This window comes from Stenella coeruleoalba, assembly GCF_951394435.1.
Source record: "Stenella coeruleoalba genome assembly, chromosome: 7".
Classification (NCBI taxonomy): Eukaryota; Metazoa; Chordata; class Mammalia; order Artiodactyla; family Delphinidae; genus Stenella; species Stenella coeruleoalba.
The window spans coordinates 33,896,415-33,908,528 of record NC_137153.1 but is presented as its reverse complement, the minus strand read 5'-3'; the positions used below and the strand labels follow the sequence as shown (position 1 = coordinate 33,908,528).

The 12,114-nt window shown below is 59.2% G+C and overlaps 1 protein-coding gene across 1 annotated transcript; it reads left to right on the top strand.

Annotated features, from left to right (window-relative positions):
* The first annotated feature begins 565 nt into the window (after positions 1-565).
* NINJ1 (ninjurin 1) lies at positions 566-11,901 on the top strand. The gene is made up of 4 exons (XM_079927120.1): positions 566-857; positions 8,926-9,151; positions 9,972-10,134; positions 11,291-11,901. Exons 1-3 carry the CDS (start codon positions 783-785, stop codon positions 10,124-10,126), a joined length of 456 nt encoding a protein of 151 aa, XP_079783246.1. The 5' UTR covers positions 566-782; the 3' UTR covers positions 10,127-10,134; positions 11,291-11,901.
* The last annotated feature ends 213 nt before the right edge of the window (positions 11,902-12,114 follow it).

Here is a 12,114-nt window from a genome sequence, read left to right as displayed (position 1 = left end):
TAGAGGAACCAACACGCTCAGGCCACCCCCGACGGCTGGCACGGGCACACACAGGGTGCCACCCCAAACAAGGGGGCCCTGCCTGAAGACACAGAGGCTGCTTCATGAGGGGCAGCGGCGGGCACTGGCACACAAAGCGGGCCCAATCTGTGGTGATCCGCTCTCTGCCTCCCCCTTCCCTCCCCTCGTGAGTGCGTGGGAGGCCTTCATGCCCCCATTTCCTAGACGAGAAGGCCGAGGCTCAGAGGGTGTGAGACCCACACGACTCGTTGACTCAGGTTCCGGGTGCGGGGCGGACGATGTGTTGGCGAGACCTGCAGTGGGGCCCCCGGGGTGAGCCTCACCCCGTTAAAAAAAAAAAAAAACAAAACCCACACCCGCGGGAGCGCCCTTTCGCCTTCACAGCGCGTTCGGCAGTTAGCGAAGCGGCCGGGGAAAGGCCGGTTCTTGTCCTCGTTTTATGGATTAAAAGTGTCCACGACAGGAGCACAGAGGGCGACGTACTTTACCACGAACACGCGAGGTCCGGGGCCTAAGAGTGCCGAAACGCAGCGCGGGATTCCGCGGCCCTTGCCGCCCACGCTGGAAAGGAGAGCGGCAGTCTAGGACCAGCCAGCCAGGCCTCCAGCCCCGGCCTGGGGGCGGAGTCTGAGGGCAGTGGCGTGCGCTGGGCGGGCCGGGGGGCGGGCCGACGGGAGGGGGCGCTGGTACGCAGCAGGGTCTCAAAGGCTGAGGCGCCGGCCGCCCTGAGGCCCGGAGCAAGGCTGACCCAGCGCCGCACCATGGACTCGCGACCCGAGGAGTATGAGCTCAATGGCGACGTGCGCCCGGGCTCGCTTGGCTCCCCGGACGCTTCGGTAAGCACCCCTACCCCCGTGGCGCTCTGCGACCTTGGCCGATGCCCGCCCTCTCTGAGCCCGGCGCCAGCGGCCCCTAGGGACCTATGGGCGCCGACCAGCTGCGCGCCGCGTCCTTAATGAGGGTGGCGGTGGTCGCCACGCCCCGTGCGTTCCGCCCCCTACCTGCGCGGTCGGGGGCCCCAGCGGTGGCCCTGGGGCTCCAGCCACCCCGGAAAGTGAGCGGGGGCGGGGGCGGTTGGCAAAATGCCGGACGTGGCCCGGGGCAGGTAGCGCCCACACCGAGCTGCACAGCCGAGGGGCCTGGGCGCCACCTTCCCTCCTCCCCCCGCCACTTCCCGCTGGCCCCTGTGTTCCCGGCTCCCACACCACACTCCAACTTTGCCTCTCCGCCGGCTCGATGCGCGCCCGGACTGGGCGGAGTGGATCTCGGCTTCTGGGCCCCAGGCCAGCAGCGGGCAGACAGTTACGTCACCCACGGTGTCCACGGAGACCGCACAGTCTTGTGCGTGCCCTGATGGGGAACTTGGTGCCACTGTGGCCCCTCTCCTCTCTCCACCCGCACGAGAGGCTCTATTCAGAGCCTGCCCTGCTGGCCTGGAAGCACTGTGGGCATGGGGCAGGCCCTGGCAGTGGTCCCATATTACAGCTGGTACCCTCCCACCCTGGGGTCCTGTCCCACTGGCAGGGCCAGAGTAGCGGTTCCTAACTGGCTTTGCCTTGGACTAGCACTTCCCCAGGGCCTCTGTTTACGGCGCAGTCCTGAGCACGGCCCTCCCAACTTGTTGACTTTGGACGTTCTTTCAGTTTCTGACCCCCCGGGGATGGGGGTAGGGACGGTGGCCAAGTGCGCCTGACTGAGGCAGAGACTGGCCCTGCTCAGGTGTGGGTGACCAGTCCTAGGCGATGTTGTAGTAACAGGCCACGTTTAGGGGATGGGGGCAGAACATGTGGGGCAAGCAAGGCCTTGGACTGGGGAACGGGCCCTCAGCAGGCAGGATGGGTGTGCTCAGGGATCACTGCGTTCATTGGCATTGGCTTTGGGACCAGTTGCAGTTGCTGCAGCCCTGTACCACTCAGTCTGAGAGCTGAGACCGGTCCAGACGGAGAAGCCACGGCCAAAGTGCTGAACTCCCAGGGGTTGGTTCTGAAGGCAGGTGGGAGTGGGGTCAGGAAGGCTTCCTGACCAGTGGGGACATTGGCACTGGAATGGGGTACAGGTATGCCTGGGAAGGGCATCCCAGGCAGGGAGAACAGTGAGAGAAAGGCCCAGGGGCTGGACCACCAAGTATCAATACATTGGAGCTGGGGAGCTGGAGGTGGTATGGGAGGTCAGACCTTGCCAGCTATGGAGGCCATGGAGGGGCTGGAAGCTCATGTGACCGTGAACACATTCTTCCAGGGTGGCTCCAGTCACAGGCAGGGAGGCTCTGGGAGAGATGGTCAGTACTGAAGGCTGCTCTGCTCACCCTGCCTGGGGCCCAGGCCCACGCAACACTGCTCTCCAGCCTTCGCCTTCCCCTTCCCACCCTCAGGACCTGCCTCACTGTGTTCTTGAGCACATCACTCTGTGTCTCAGTTTCTCATTTGTGAAACGGGGTGAGAGTAGTGCCTCCCTCAGAGGGTTATGGTGAGGATTAAATGGGCTAATGCGTGTGAAGTGCTGTAGGAAACTGGGCACACAGCGTTGTTAACATTCCTGCCTGCCACACAAGACCCTCTCCCAAAGATGAAGCCCAGGCAGGGTTTGGAAAGGGCAGCACCTTCCCTCAGGTGCAATCCCTGTGGACAGGCATGGCCCTCCCCCTGCACCTCACCTGGCTTTTCCACAGCCTTCTCTCCCGGCGGTCCCTCCCTGAATCTGAGCCCCAAGCTCCTGCTTGAGGAGGGGTAGAAAGGCTTGCTGGGAGGAGGGGCAAACCCAGGATCTTCAGATGTGTCCCCACTTAAGCAAGAGCCCCAGACAGCAGGGTGTGTGGGCTGGGTCACCACTATGTCCTTGGCTGCAAGAGGACTGAGTGGGAGGCCCAGGCCCAGAGCCGCCATCAGTCTCAAGACGCCCTGCCATGCGGCCTTGGGCAAGTGCAGACCCTCTCTGAACCTCAGTTTCCTCCTCTGTGAAGTGGGGCAGGATCACTCACCTCCCAGGGTGGCTGGGCTCAGGGAAGAGTTATATGTGTAATCCATGGGCAGATGAGCCCTGTCGGGCCAGGGTGGTGGGGGAGCTCTGCAGATGTCCCCCTCCCCGTGCCCCATATCCCTATGGCCTCCACACAAGGCCCGTCTGCTCAGATGCCCCGCAGGAGTGAGTCGGAGTCTTCACTAAGTCAACTCACTTTCGGCTGGCAGCAGCAGGAATAGTAAACATCAATTTTATTGTGAAAATAAATGTGGTCCTTGACTGTGTCATGCACGGGGATTTATCTCAGGGGGCAGCTGCGTTGGACCCTGCAGCAGACTCTGGGACCACAGCCAGCTGAGGACACAGCACGGAGGTGGCAGGACAGGGTGCAGTGAGGCTCCTGGGGCCACATTTGGGCTTGGAAGCCAAGTCCTGGGAGGGAGGGGTGCGTGCACAGCCTCAGCTGCTGGGGGAAGGTTGCTCCTTTTCTCTTAAACTTTTTTTTTGGCTGCGCTGCACGACATATGGGATCTTAGTTCCCCAACCAGGGATCGAACCCATACCCCCTGCATTGGAAGCATGGAGTTTTAACCGCTGGACCTCCCGGGAAGTCCCAAGTTTGCTCTTTTTCTCATTTCTGCTTTCCTGGCAGATCCCGAGGCTGGTGGGGTCTTGGCCGTGTTCCAAAAGGCAGCCCTGATGTGGCTGCGGGGTTACTGCTGGCCATTGCTGAGTCCACAGGAAACGGGACTGCCCAACCCAGCCCAGCTGCAGCAGGGAACCCCCCCGCCCCCCACCCCAGGAAACTTCCTGCCATGAACTCAGACATGGAGCAAGAGACATCTCGGGGCTGGCTGGGTGCAGACGGTGTGGGGACAGTGCAGGAGTAAGCCAGTGTGACCTGGAGCAGGTGGCTTCATGCTGAGTCCGGGTGGTGGCCACAATAACAGCTTATGCCCCGCACTAGTGGGTCAGACAAGGGACACCCCAGGTCCCAACAGATCCTATTCAGTCAGTTCTGAGGTCCCAGCCAGAGGCAAGGACGCCAGAGCCCGCACATCCACTGTTGCCCACTGAGTCCAAGGGGAGGGGCCTTATGCAGAAGTGGCTGCGATAGCCCAGCATCTGGAGCTGGACCTCCAGTGCACCCCGGGTCTCACTCAGCTCATGCATTTTCTGGGGCTAGTACTTTCTCTTCCTTGTTATGGATTTTTTAAGTGGAATTAATTACAAATTGGTACAGTTCATTTTGGAGGCAACCTTTCAAAGTGGTGAAGCCTGGGTGGTGAGAAAGAGGAACATCCAGTTCTGCCCTGCACCAGCTGTGCTCTGACCAGCCACTGGGCCTCTGAGCCCTTCATTCACTCCCCTTTATGTGCCCATTTTATAGATGAGGAAACTGAGGCACAGACCAGGCATTCTGTTGGTCCGTGGTGTGGCAGGATATGGAGATGATAAAGGATAGGTGCTGATGGAAGGCCCACACCCCAGCTCCTCCCAGGGTAGCTGATGAACCTCATAGATTTATTGGGGGCTTGGTTCTACAGATATGCAATTGGGCTCTGGGAGCATGGGCAGGAATTCCCATGTGGGCTCCTTGTTCCATACTTGTACATGGGGTTTGGAGTCAGTGGCAGAGTTGGGGCAGGAAGGATTGGTGGAAGTCCATAACCAAAACCCTGAGGGGTCCTGCAGGGGTTCAGTGGGCCATGGCCCTGGCCTGCCCTTGTCTCCCAAGGGAGCAGAGAGTGTACAGGCAGGAGGCTGGGGGTGGGCCAGACCTACTGGGCCCAGCTGTAGGCCACAGGCAGCCCATCCAAGCCCAGGGTGGACTGGAGGATGCATTGTGCTGAAACTGGGTTCTCTGAGTACCACAAACCTGCTTTGAATCCTGCTTCTGTCCCAACTCCCCTCCCTGTCCAAGCTGAGGTTGCCCAGCAGTGTGACCCTGGGCCAGGTAGCCTGGGTCCCTGCAAGCTGCCTACCAATGGCTGGGATGAGACCCTCTGTCCACAGAAAGTGGGCTCAAGGAGCCAGCCCTGTGGGCATCTGCCGAAGTCAGCTCCCTCCCCACAGGCTCCTTCCTGGCTTTTAGGGGAAAAAGTCTGGCAGCCCCAAGCTTACTCAGCTTCTGGGATGCCGTTGAGGTTTCAGGGAAGTCCTCTTGGCCCTAGGGACACATTAAACTGGGTATTTGTTCCCTGCACTGCCCAGGTCATGGGCAGGGGTCTCGGTGAGAGGGTCCCAGCATGGCTTCTGGCAGCTGGGTGGGCAGGTGGGCTGTCCAGGCCCATAGAGCTCCGCACCTGTGAGAGGTGGGCTCTGACCGCCCCCCCAGCCCCAGTGACCTTCTCAAGATAGCAGCCTCCCTGGGATTCACCTGTGCAGCAGTCACCTCTAGGGCCCAGAGCTCCCTCCACAGCTCAAAGCCCCTCCACAGAAGGCCTAGGACACGAGGTCAGGCATGGGAGAAGCGGATCAGCCCTGCAGCCTCCTCCCCACCCAAGCCCCTACCACACAAACCTCCTGGGCTCTCTGACCAGGGTGGACATGAAGCTGTGCCATGTCCTGCATGGCCCTAAGCTTTGAGGTGGAGAGGCTGGTTCAAATTCTGATCTGCCCCTCCCTCACAGTAGCCCTGGGTGAGCCCCCCTGAGCCTTAGTCTCCCACTCTATAGAATGGGAGAACAGTGCTCTTTCTCAGTGTTAGTGGGGGCACTTGGTAGGTTGTAGAGCTTCCCAGACTGTGGCCTGGGGTGTACAAATGGGGAAACTGAGGCCCAGTGAGGGGGAGCGTGTTGTCAAGGCTACACTGCCAGGCTATAGTGAGCTGGGGCTTGACCAGAGCTCCCCTCACCAGCCCCCTGGCCTGCAGCCTCTGGCCAGCACTCCTTATCACTGCACAGGTTGAACAGGAAGCAGATGGCCGTATGGGCAGGAAGTGCCCTGTATCATGAGGGGCACATGGCCTGGGGCCCTTGCTTCCTAACTGGGACCCTGAGACAGTGGCCAGATCCCCCAGAACCTCCTGGCATGTTTGCTCTGTGGCCCTGTTGCACACATGGGAGACTGAACCCCAGAGGGGCCTGGCTGTCCTGAGGTCACTCAGCTAGAGCCAGGGGCTGGGGACTTCTGAGCACTCAGGCTCACAGATGACCCAGACCCCAGACCCCCACTGCAGGCCCCAAGGGGACTGTCGTGTCAGCTCTCAGGGCTTCTGAGCCCTGGGACCTGGGTTCAAATCCCAGTGCAACCCTCACTTGCTATTGGCTTTGGACAAGGTTCCTCCCCATATAGCCTCAGTTTACCCTCGGTAAATGGGGCGTGAGGACGGGGGACTCCCTGGAGGAAAGCACCTAGCTAAAGGGTGAGTAAGATGATGGGCTGTGCCCTGGGCACCCAAGATGGAGGACAGCGGGGCACAGGCACCCTGTGCTGGGGGCACTGCTGCTGATGGTGTCATTCTGTATTTGAATGTGCATGTGGCTGCATGGACATAAAATATTTCAACAGTTCAAGAGAGCTCAGAATAAAAAGGAATTCTCCCTCCTCCTCAGAAGCCTCCGCAGTTAGCCTGGATGTGTACATATGTGTGTGTATGTGTGTTTGTTAATGCATATATACATATGTATTGTATATGTGTGTATACATGCGTCTGCATGTGTGCTCATCTGTGTTTGTGCATGTGTACTGTGTATACATGTTTGTGTGTGCTTACACACATATATGTATTGTGCTTGTGTGTAGATGTGTATTGGGTACTTACGTGTGTGTGGAAGACATTTTGGCACTTCTGGTTTATGAAACATAGGGGCACATGGCCAGTGGGCCAGTGTCTCCAGGATGCCCACACCCAGAGGAGCACACACATGGTGAAGCATGGCCAGATGGGCCGCTTTGCAAGAGCAGAGCTGGGAGACAGTCTGGTGCTTTTGGGGGGGAGGGCACAGACCCTGGGGAGGAGTGGTGTGCCTTGGGTGTTCTTGGTCCAGGGGTGTGGCCCACCCAGATGTGACTGCAGCTGTAGGCCTGGCATGGAGAGGCAAAGGGGAGAGTTGAAGAAAGAAAGAGGAGACCTCAGGCTGCACGTGGAATTTCCCAAAGAGCAGGCCAGGGCCCTGGGTCCAGTGGAGGAGGCTTTCCCTGGGGGCTCTTGGGTCTAGAATTTTAAACCAAGTAGATTTGCTACTTAAGAACAACTGACACTGAGGGAAAGCAGGACATAGCAGAGCCGCCTACGTTCCTGTCCTCCCTCCTGGGCATGTTATTCTAGATTAAATTTAAAAGACATAATGTAAAAATGATGACCCCGCCCTTCTGTAGTTCTGTAATTTCCACGGTGAAATATCTCCAGCTGCAGAAGGTAGAGGCTTGCCCTCCCCAGAACCCCCACCTCCCATCCCTGCCTCTTTCATGACTCTAGAAACAAGATCTGAATGGCCCCAGGAGGCCTAGTGGCTCAGGGATTCCTGTGGACAAGTGGCCAGGGCTGAGGGGTACAGATTTGTCCTGGGAGGTTGGGGAGGGGCCTGGCCAGGGGCAGCTTGAGGAGAGCAGATGGGCTGGATACAAAGAGGAGGCCTGGCAGCTTACAGCTGGCTTCAAGTGAAACAGCCGCCCCAAGAGGTAAACTCCAGTCCTGGGAGGGGTCTTTGTGGCCTGGACTCCAACCTCGGAGGCAGACCTTCTCCTGCCTAACTACCCTCCCCCCTCCTGCCCTGGGACAGAAGAGCCTATCCTACAGGGGGAGTCAGCTCTGGGTGGGGCCCTGGGGCATGGAGGGCCCTTGGGAGGGACAGGGGCCCTGGCCTTGAGGACTGGGGATGTTCTCAGGCAGAAGTGAGGGAAGTTATCAGAACTTGTGTTCCTGTTTTATCAACGTGAACATGAAGGCAGAATGAGCCCTGGAGATCCACTGTGCAGCATGTCGTGACCAGTACAGCACTCTAAGGGTGATATTAGTATTATCACAAATACTAATAATAAAGGGTCAGGAGAAGACTCTGGATGTGTGGTGGCCTGGATGTGGTGATGGTGTCACAGTACACACTTAGCTCCAAACTCTTCAAGTTGTTCACGTTTATTAGGTACAGTTTTTTTTGTTTGTTTTTTTTTTTTTGCGGTACGCGGGCCTCTCACTGTTGTGGTGGCCTCTCCCGTTGCGGAGCACACGCTCCGGACGCGCAGGCTCAGCGGCCATGGCTCACGAGCCCAGCCGCTCCGCGGCATGTGGGATCCTCCCAGACCAGGGCACGAACCCGTGTCCCCTGCATCGGCAGGCGGACTCTCAACCACTGCGCCACCAGGGAAGCCCTAGGTACAGTTTTTGTGTGTCAATCACACCTCAGTAAAGTGGTTTTAAAAATTTTTTTAATAAAAATTAAGGAAGAAGCTAAGCTCAGTTGCATTGTAGAATGCTGAGGCATCTGTTGAGCACCTGCTGTGTGCCTGCACAGCTGGGAGATGGCCTGGGTGGATCGGCCATCCCAGGAAGACTTGTTTCAGGTCTGGGCGAGTATGCAGGGATCTGGAATCCAGATGCCGTCATGTCACTTCCCGCGCTGGCACCAATCACCTCCTGGAGAGGAGGGCAGGCAGGGGCATGCAGGGGAGGCTGCCAGACAGCCCCGCCCATGGCAGGCAGACAGTTGGCGGCATTTTCCCATCTAACACCAGAGTGTGTGCTAAGGTTGTGTTTTGTTTCCTTTCTCTTCCAGGACTTGATTCCTAGGGTGGGTCTTGCAGGGGCTGCACAGCCGTCTCTGGGCCTCTTGTTCTATTAATAAGCACTTTCCTTTTGAGCCCTTATCTGGGCCCTCACCTGCTGATCCGATCAACCCCCACATCCCTGGGAAGGAGACCAGGCTCAAAGGGGGGGACACCAGGGTGGGCCCAGGCCTGCAGCCCCTGCCGCAGAGCCCAGGCTGACCGCCCCCCTCCCTGCAGCCACCCCGCTGGGGCAGGAACCAGCCCATCAACATGAACCATTATGCCAATAAGAAGAGTGCGGCCGAGAGCATGCTGGACATCGCACTGCTGTTGGCCAACGCCTCCCAGCTGAAGGCTGTCATCGAGCAGGGCCCTGGATTCGCCTTCTTCATCCCCCTGGTGGTCCTCATCTCCGTCTCCCTCATGCTGCAGATTGGTGTGGGCGTGCTGCTCATCTTCCTTGGTGCGTGCCTGGGCAGGGGGCCCCAGCAGTGGGAGGGCCCTGGGGTACCCCTGCTCCACGGTCAGCTGATTCTGCCTGCACGCACCTTGGGATGCGTGACTTACCCCACTGAGTGTTTTCCAGGCCCTCACAGAGCTGCACGGGAGCCCTGGCCCTTCTCACTAGGCACGTAGTCCAAAATGTAGCTCCCACCGTGGCCCCCAGAGGGACCCCATGTCTCCATCTTTCCACTCACCCAAGCTGAGGACACAGGAAAGTGTCATAACTATACTAAGAGTTGATATGTACTGGGCACCTACTGTGTACCCTCTAGACCTTATGGCGGTCCGTAGGGATTAGGTGGTAGTCCTGCCCCCAAGGTGAGGGTCAGGGCTAAGAGCAGCAAGAGCTTTGGGCTCCCCACAACCGCTGCCTGGCTGTGTGACCTCAGGCAGGTCACACGACCTCTTGGACCTCTGTTTCCTTGCTTAGAAAGTGGACATAAGGACAGCCTTGGGTAGGTGTGAGGATGGCTAGATTATCATTGCACCAGCACTCAGAAAGGTGCTTGCCTGTGCACGTTCGGCACATTGTGCCTTAAAATCCAAGCCTGGGCCTGGGCCTCCATGCCTTCCACTTCGTGACCAGACACCAGGCCCCTCTGAGCTTCTGTTCACTGAACAAGGGGGAGTGCAGTGGTCAGGCCACAGATACCAGACTGCCCAGGCCAGAGCCCACTGTCTGTAATGTATTAAGGCAGCCATGTCTCTCTCTGGGGGACAGAAGAGGGCCCCTTGGTGTTGCACAGCCCTGGGCAGTGTCTGCTCCCTCTCGCCCACAGTCAAGTATGACCTCAACAACCCTGCCAAGCATGCCAAGCTGGACTTCCTCAACAATCTGGCCACCGGCCTGGTCTTCATCATCGTCGTAGTCAACATCTTCATCACTGCCTTTGGCGTCCAGAAGCCCACGATGGACATGGCACCCCGGCAGTAGGGGCTCGGGTGAGCTGTCAGGGCCGACCCCGGCAGGGTCTACACGTGGCTCCACCACGAGCCCACCCACTCACCCCACTGGGCCACCGACCCAGCATGGGGGACTCAGGGTCTTTCATGCAGAGCCCCTGTGACTGCGTCTGCCCTCACCTGGGCCTTGCAGGGTGGGCACCCCTGGCCGTGTGCAACCCCACACCACACTCAGCCCACTGTCCTCGCTCAGAGAGACCCAGCGCCTGCCCAGGGTCACCCCACTTGGGAGCAGGAGCCACAAGGGAGTGGAGTGACCCTCATAACACACTCAGCAAGCCCCTACTGTAGGGCCTCAGACACAGGCAACCCTGATTGTCATGAGGGCAGATGCAGAAGGTCAGTGGGTCTGGCATGTGTCATGTGTCCAGAATCTGGAGCCCTGGCCAGGGCTGCACGACACAGGTCCACCCACCCTTGGGTCCAGCAGTCCTCGGGCCTGCCCCAGAGGAGAGGTGGGTGCCACAGACGACTGTCCATCCACTAGCACAGCAGAGTGGACGGGAGACTGTCCCTACACAGCAAGCACCTATGTGTCAGGGGCATACTAGAAAACCTTACACATTGACCAAGTGGACGATGCCGTGAGATGCTGGGAGCAGGGCCTTTGTGTGGCCCCATTGTGAGCATCTGGCCTCCACTTGCCCATGCCATTGCTATTGGCCCCACCTGGCATCTGATTCACTGCCCAGCTGCTGGCACCAGTTTGTTGTGAAGTCTGTCCCCCGTGGAGGCCTCTGGATGCCAGCCTGCTCCCTCACTCATTGCATGATGACTGGGCCACTTATTAATCACCTGCTTGTGTGCCCCAGACACAGTCCTGACTCTCCCCAAGCATCAGCCTAGCAAGGAGACCTTGTGGGCCCCACGGCACATGTCCACCCGCCGGTCCATGCTCTCAGGGGGCCCCTATCAGAGCGTGCTGGGACCCGGCTTTTAAATCCTGACAGTGACCCAGGAGGGGAAACTGGGGCTCTCCCAGGTCAGAATTGGGCTGTCTGATTCCGGAGTCGGAGTGACCCCAACATTTGTGGGCTGGTTGCCAGACACAACACTGAGGCAGGGTCACCAGAACAGAACTGGAGGCCCCTCTGGCCTTGGCGACCCTCATGCCTCTCCTCTCCCTTCTTTGCAGATACCCCCGGATCGTGCCTGGCCGCAGCTGCCTAAACCCAGGAGGCGCCTTGCCCTTGAGGCCCACCCTCCTGTGCGCGCATTCCCCCAAACCGCCACAGCCCAGGCTGGCCCCGCTGGACTGCATCCAAGCAAGCCACCCACGGTCAGGCCACTCTGGCCAGCACAGGGCCTGCCCCATCCTCAGCTGCTCCTCCTCCTGGAGCATGGCGCGGTGAGGCCCAGAAGACAGAACTGTAGAGTCCTCAGCAAGGGTCGTCGCTGCCGTGGACATGCAGCAGGCCCAAGCATGGGGGGACAAGAGGCTGGCGCCGTCTCAGGACATTTCCAGAGGGACGAGGAGGCGCCTGCCCTCTGCCAGTGCAGCAGTGTCCTGGCCTCGTGTGCTGCCCACCCTGAGTGACCCATGACCTCTGCACTTTCTGACCCAGGACCATAGACCACCAGAGACCCTGTGGGACCCCCACCGTGGCCACTGACTCAGGCCTCACACCCTCTACCAGCAGTGACTCGGCAGGGCCCTACCCCTCCTTGGCGGTCTGAGCCCCCACTTTTCTAAGTACAAGTAACCAGTAAAGCTGATGCTCCTCCTCATGTGGCTCCCAGTGCCATCCTCCCCTCCCCCAGGCCCGGGTGCTGTGCACCGTGCCCCTCAGAGCACCAGCCTGTGCAGGCCTCCTCTCTCTCTCCCCACAAGCCTGTGACCTTTGTGGGGAGCAGCCTCTGTTGGCATCTCCAGACATCACCCCCATGTGTCTTCGGGGACTGGTGACCCCTGACCAGACCCTCATGGAAAGTTCCAGCACTCCCACATTTCCTGCAGTT

What these genes read in the sequence shown, in the direction of transcription:
- NINJ1 (XM_079927120.1), top strand. Translation starts at nt 783, where the DNA reads ATGGACTCGCGACCCGAGGAGTATGAGCTCAATGGCGACGTGCGCCCG. An exon ending in TTGGCTCCCCGGACGCTTCG is followed by an intron (nt 858 to 8,925) that starts GTAAGCACCCCT and finishes CCCTCCCTGCAG; the next exon opens with CCACCCCGCTGGGGCAGGAA. An exon ending in CGTGCTGCTCATCTTCCTTG is followed by an intron (nt 9,152 to 9,971) that starts GTGCGTGCCTGG and finishes TCTCGCCCACAG; the next exon opens with TCAAGTATGACCTCAACAAC.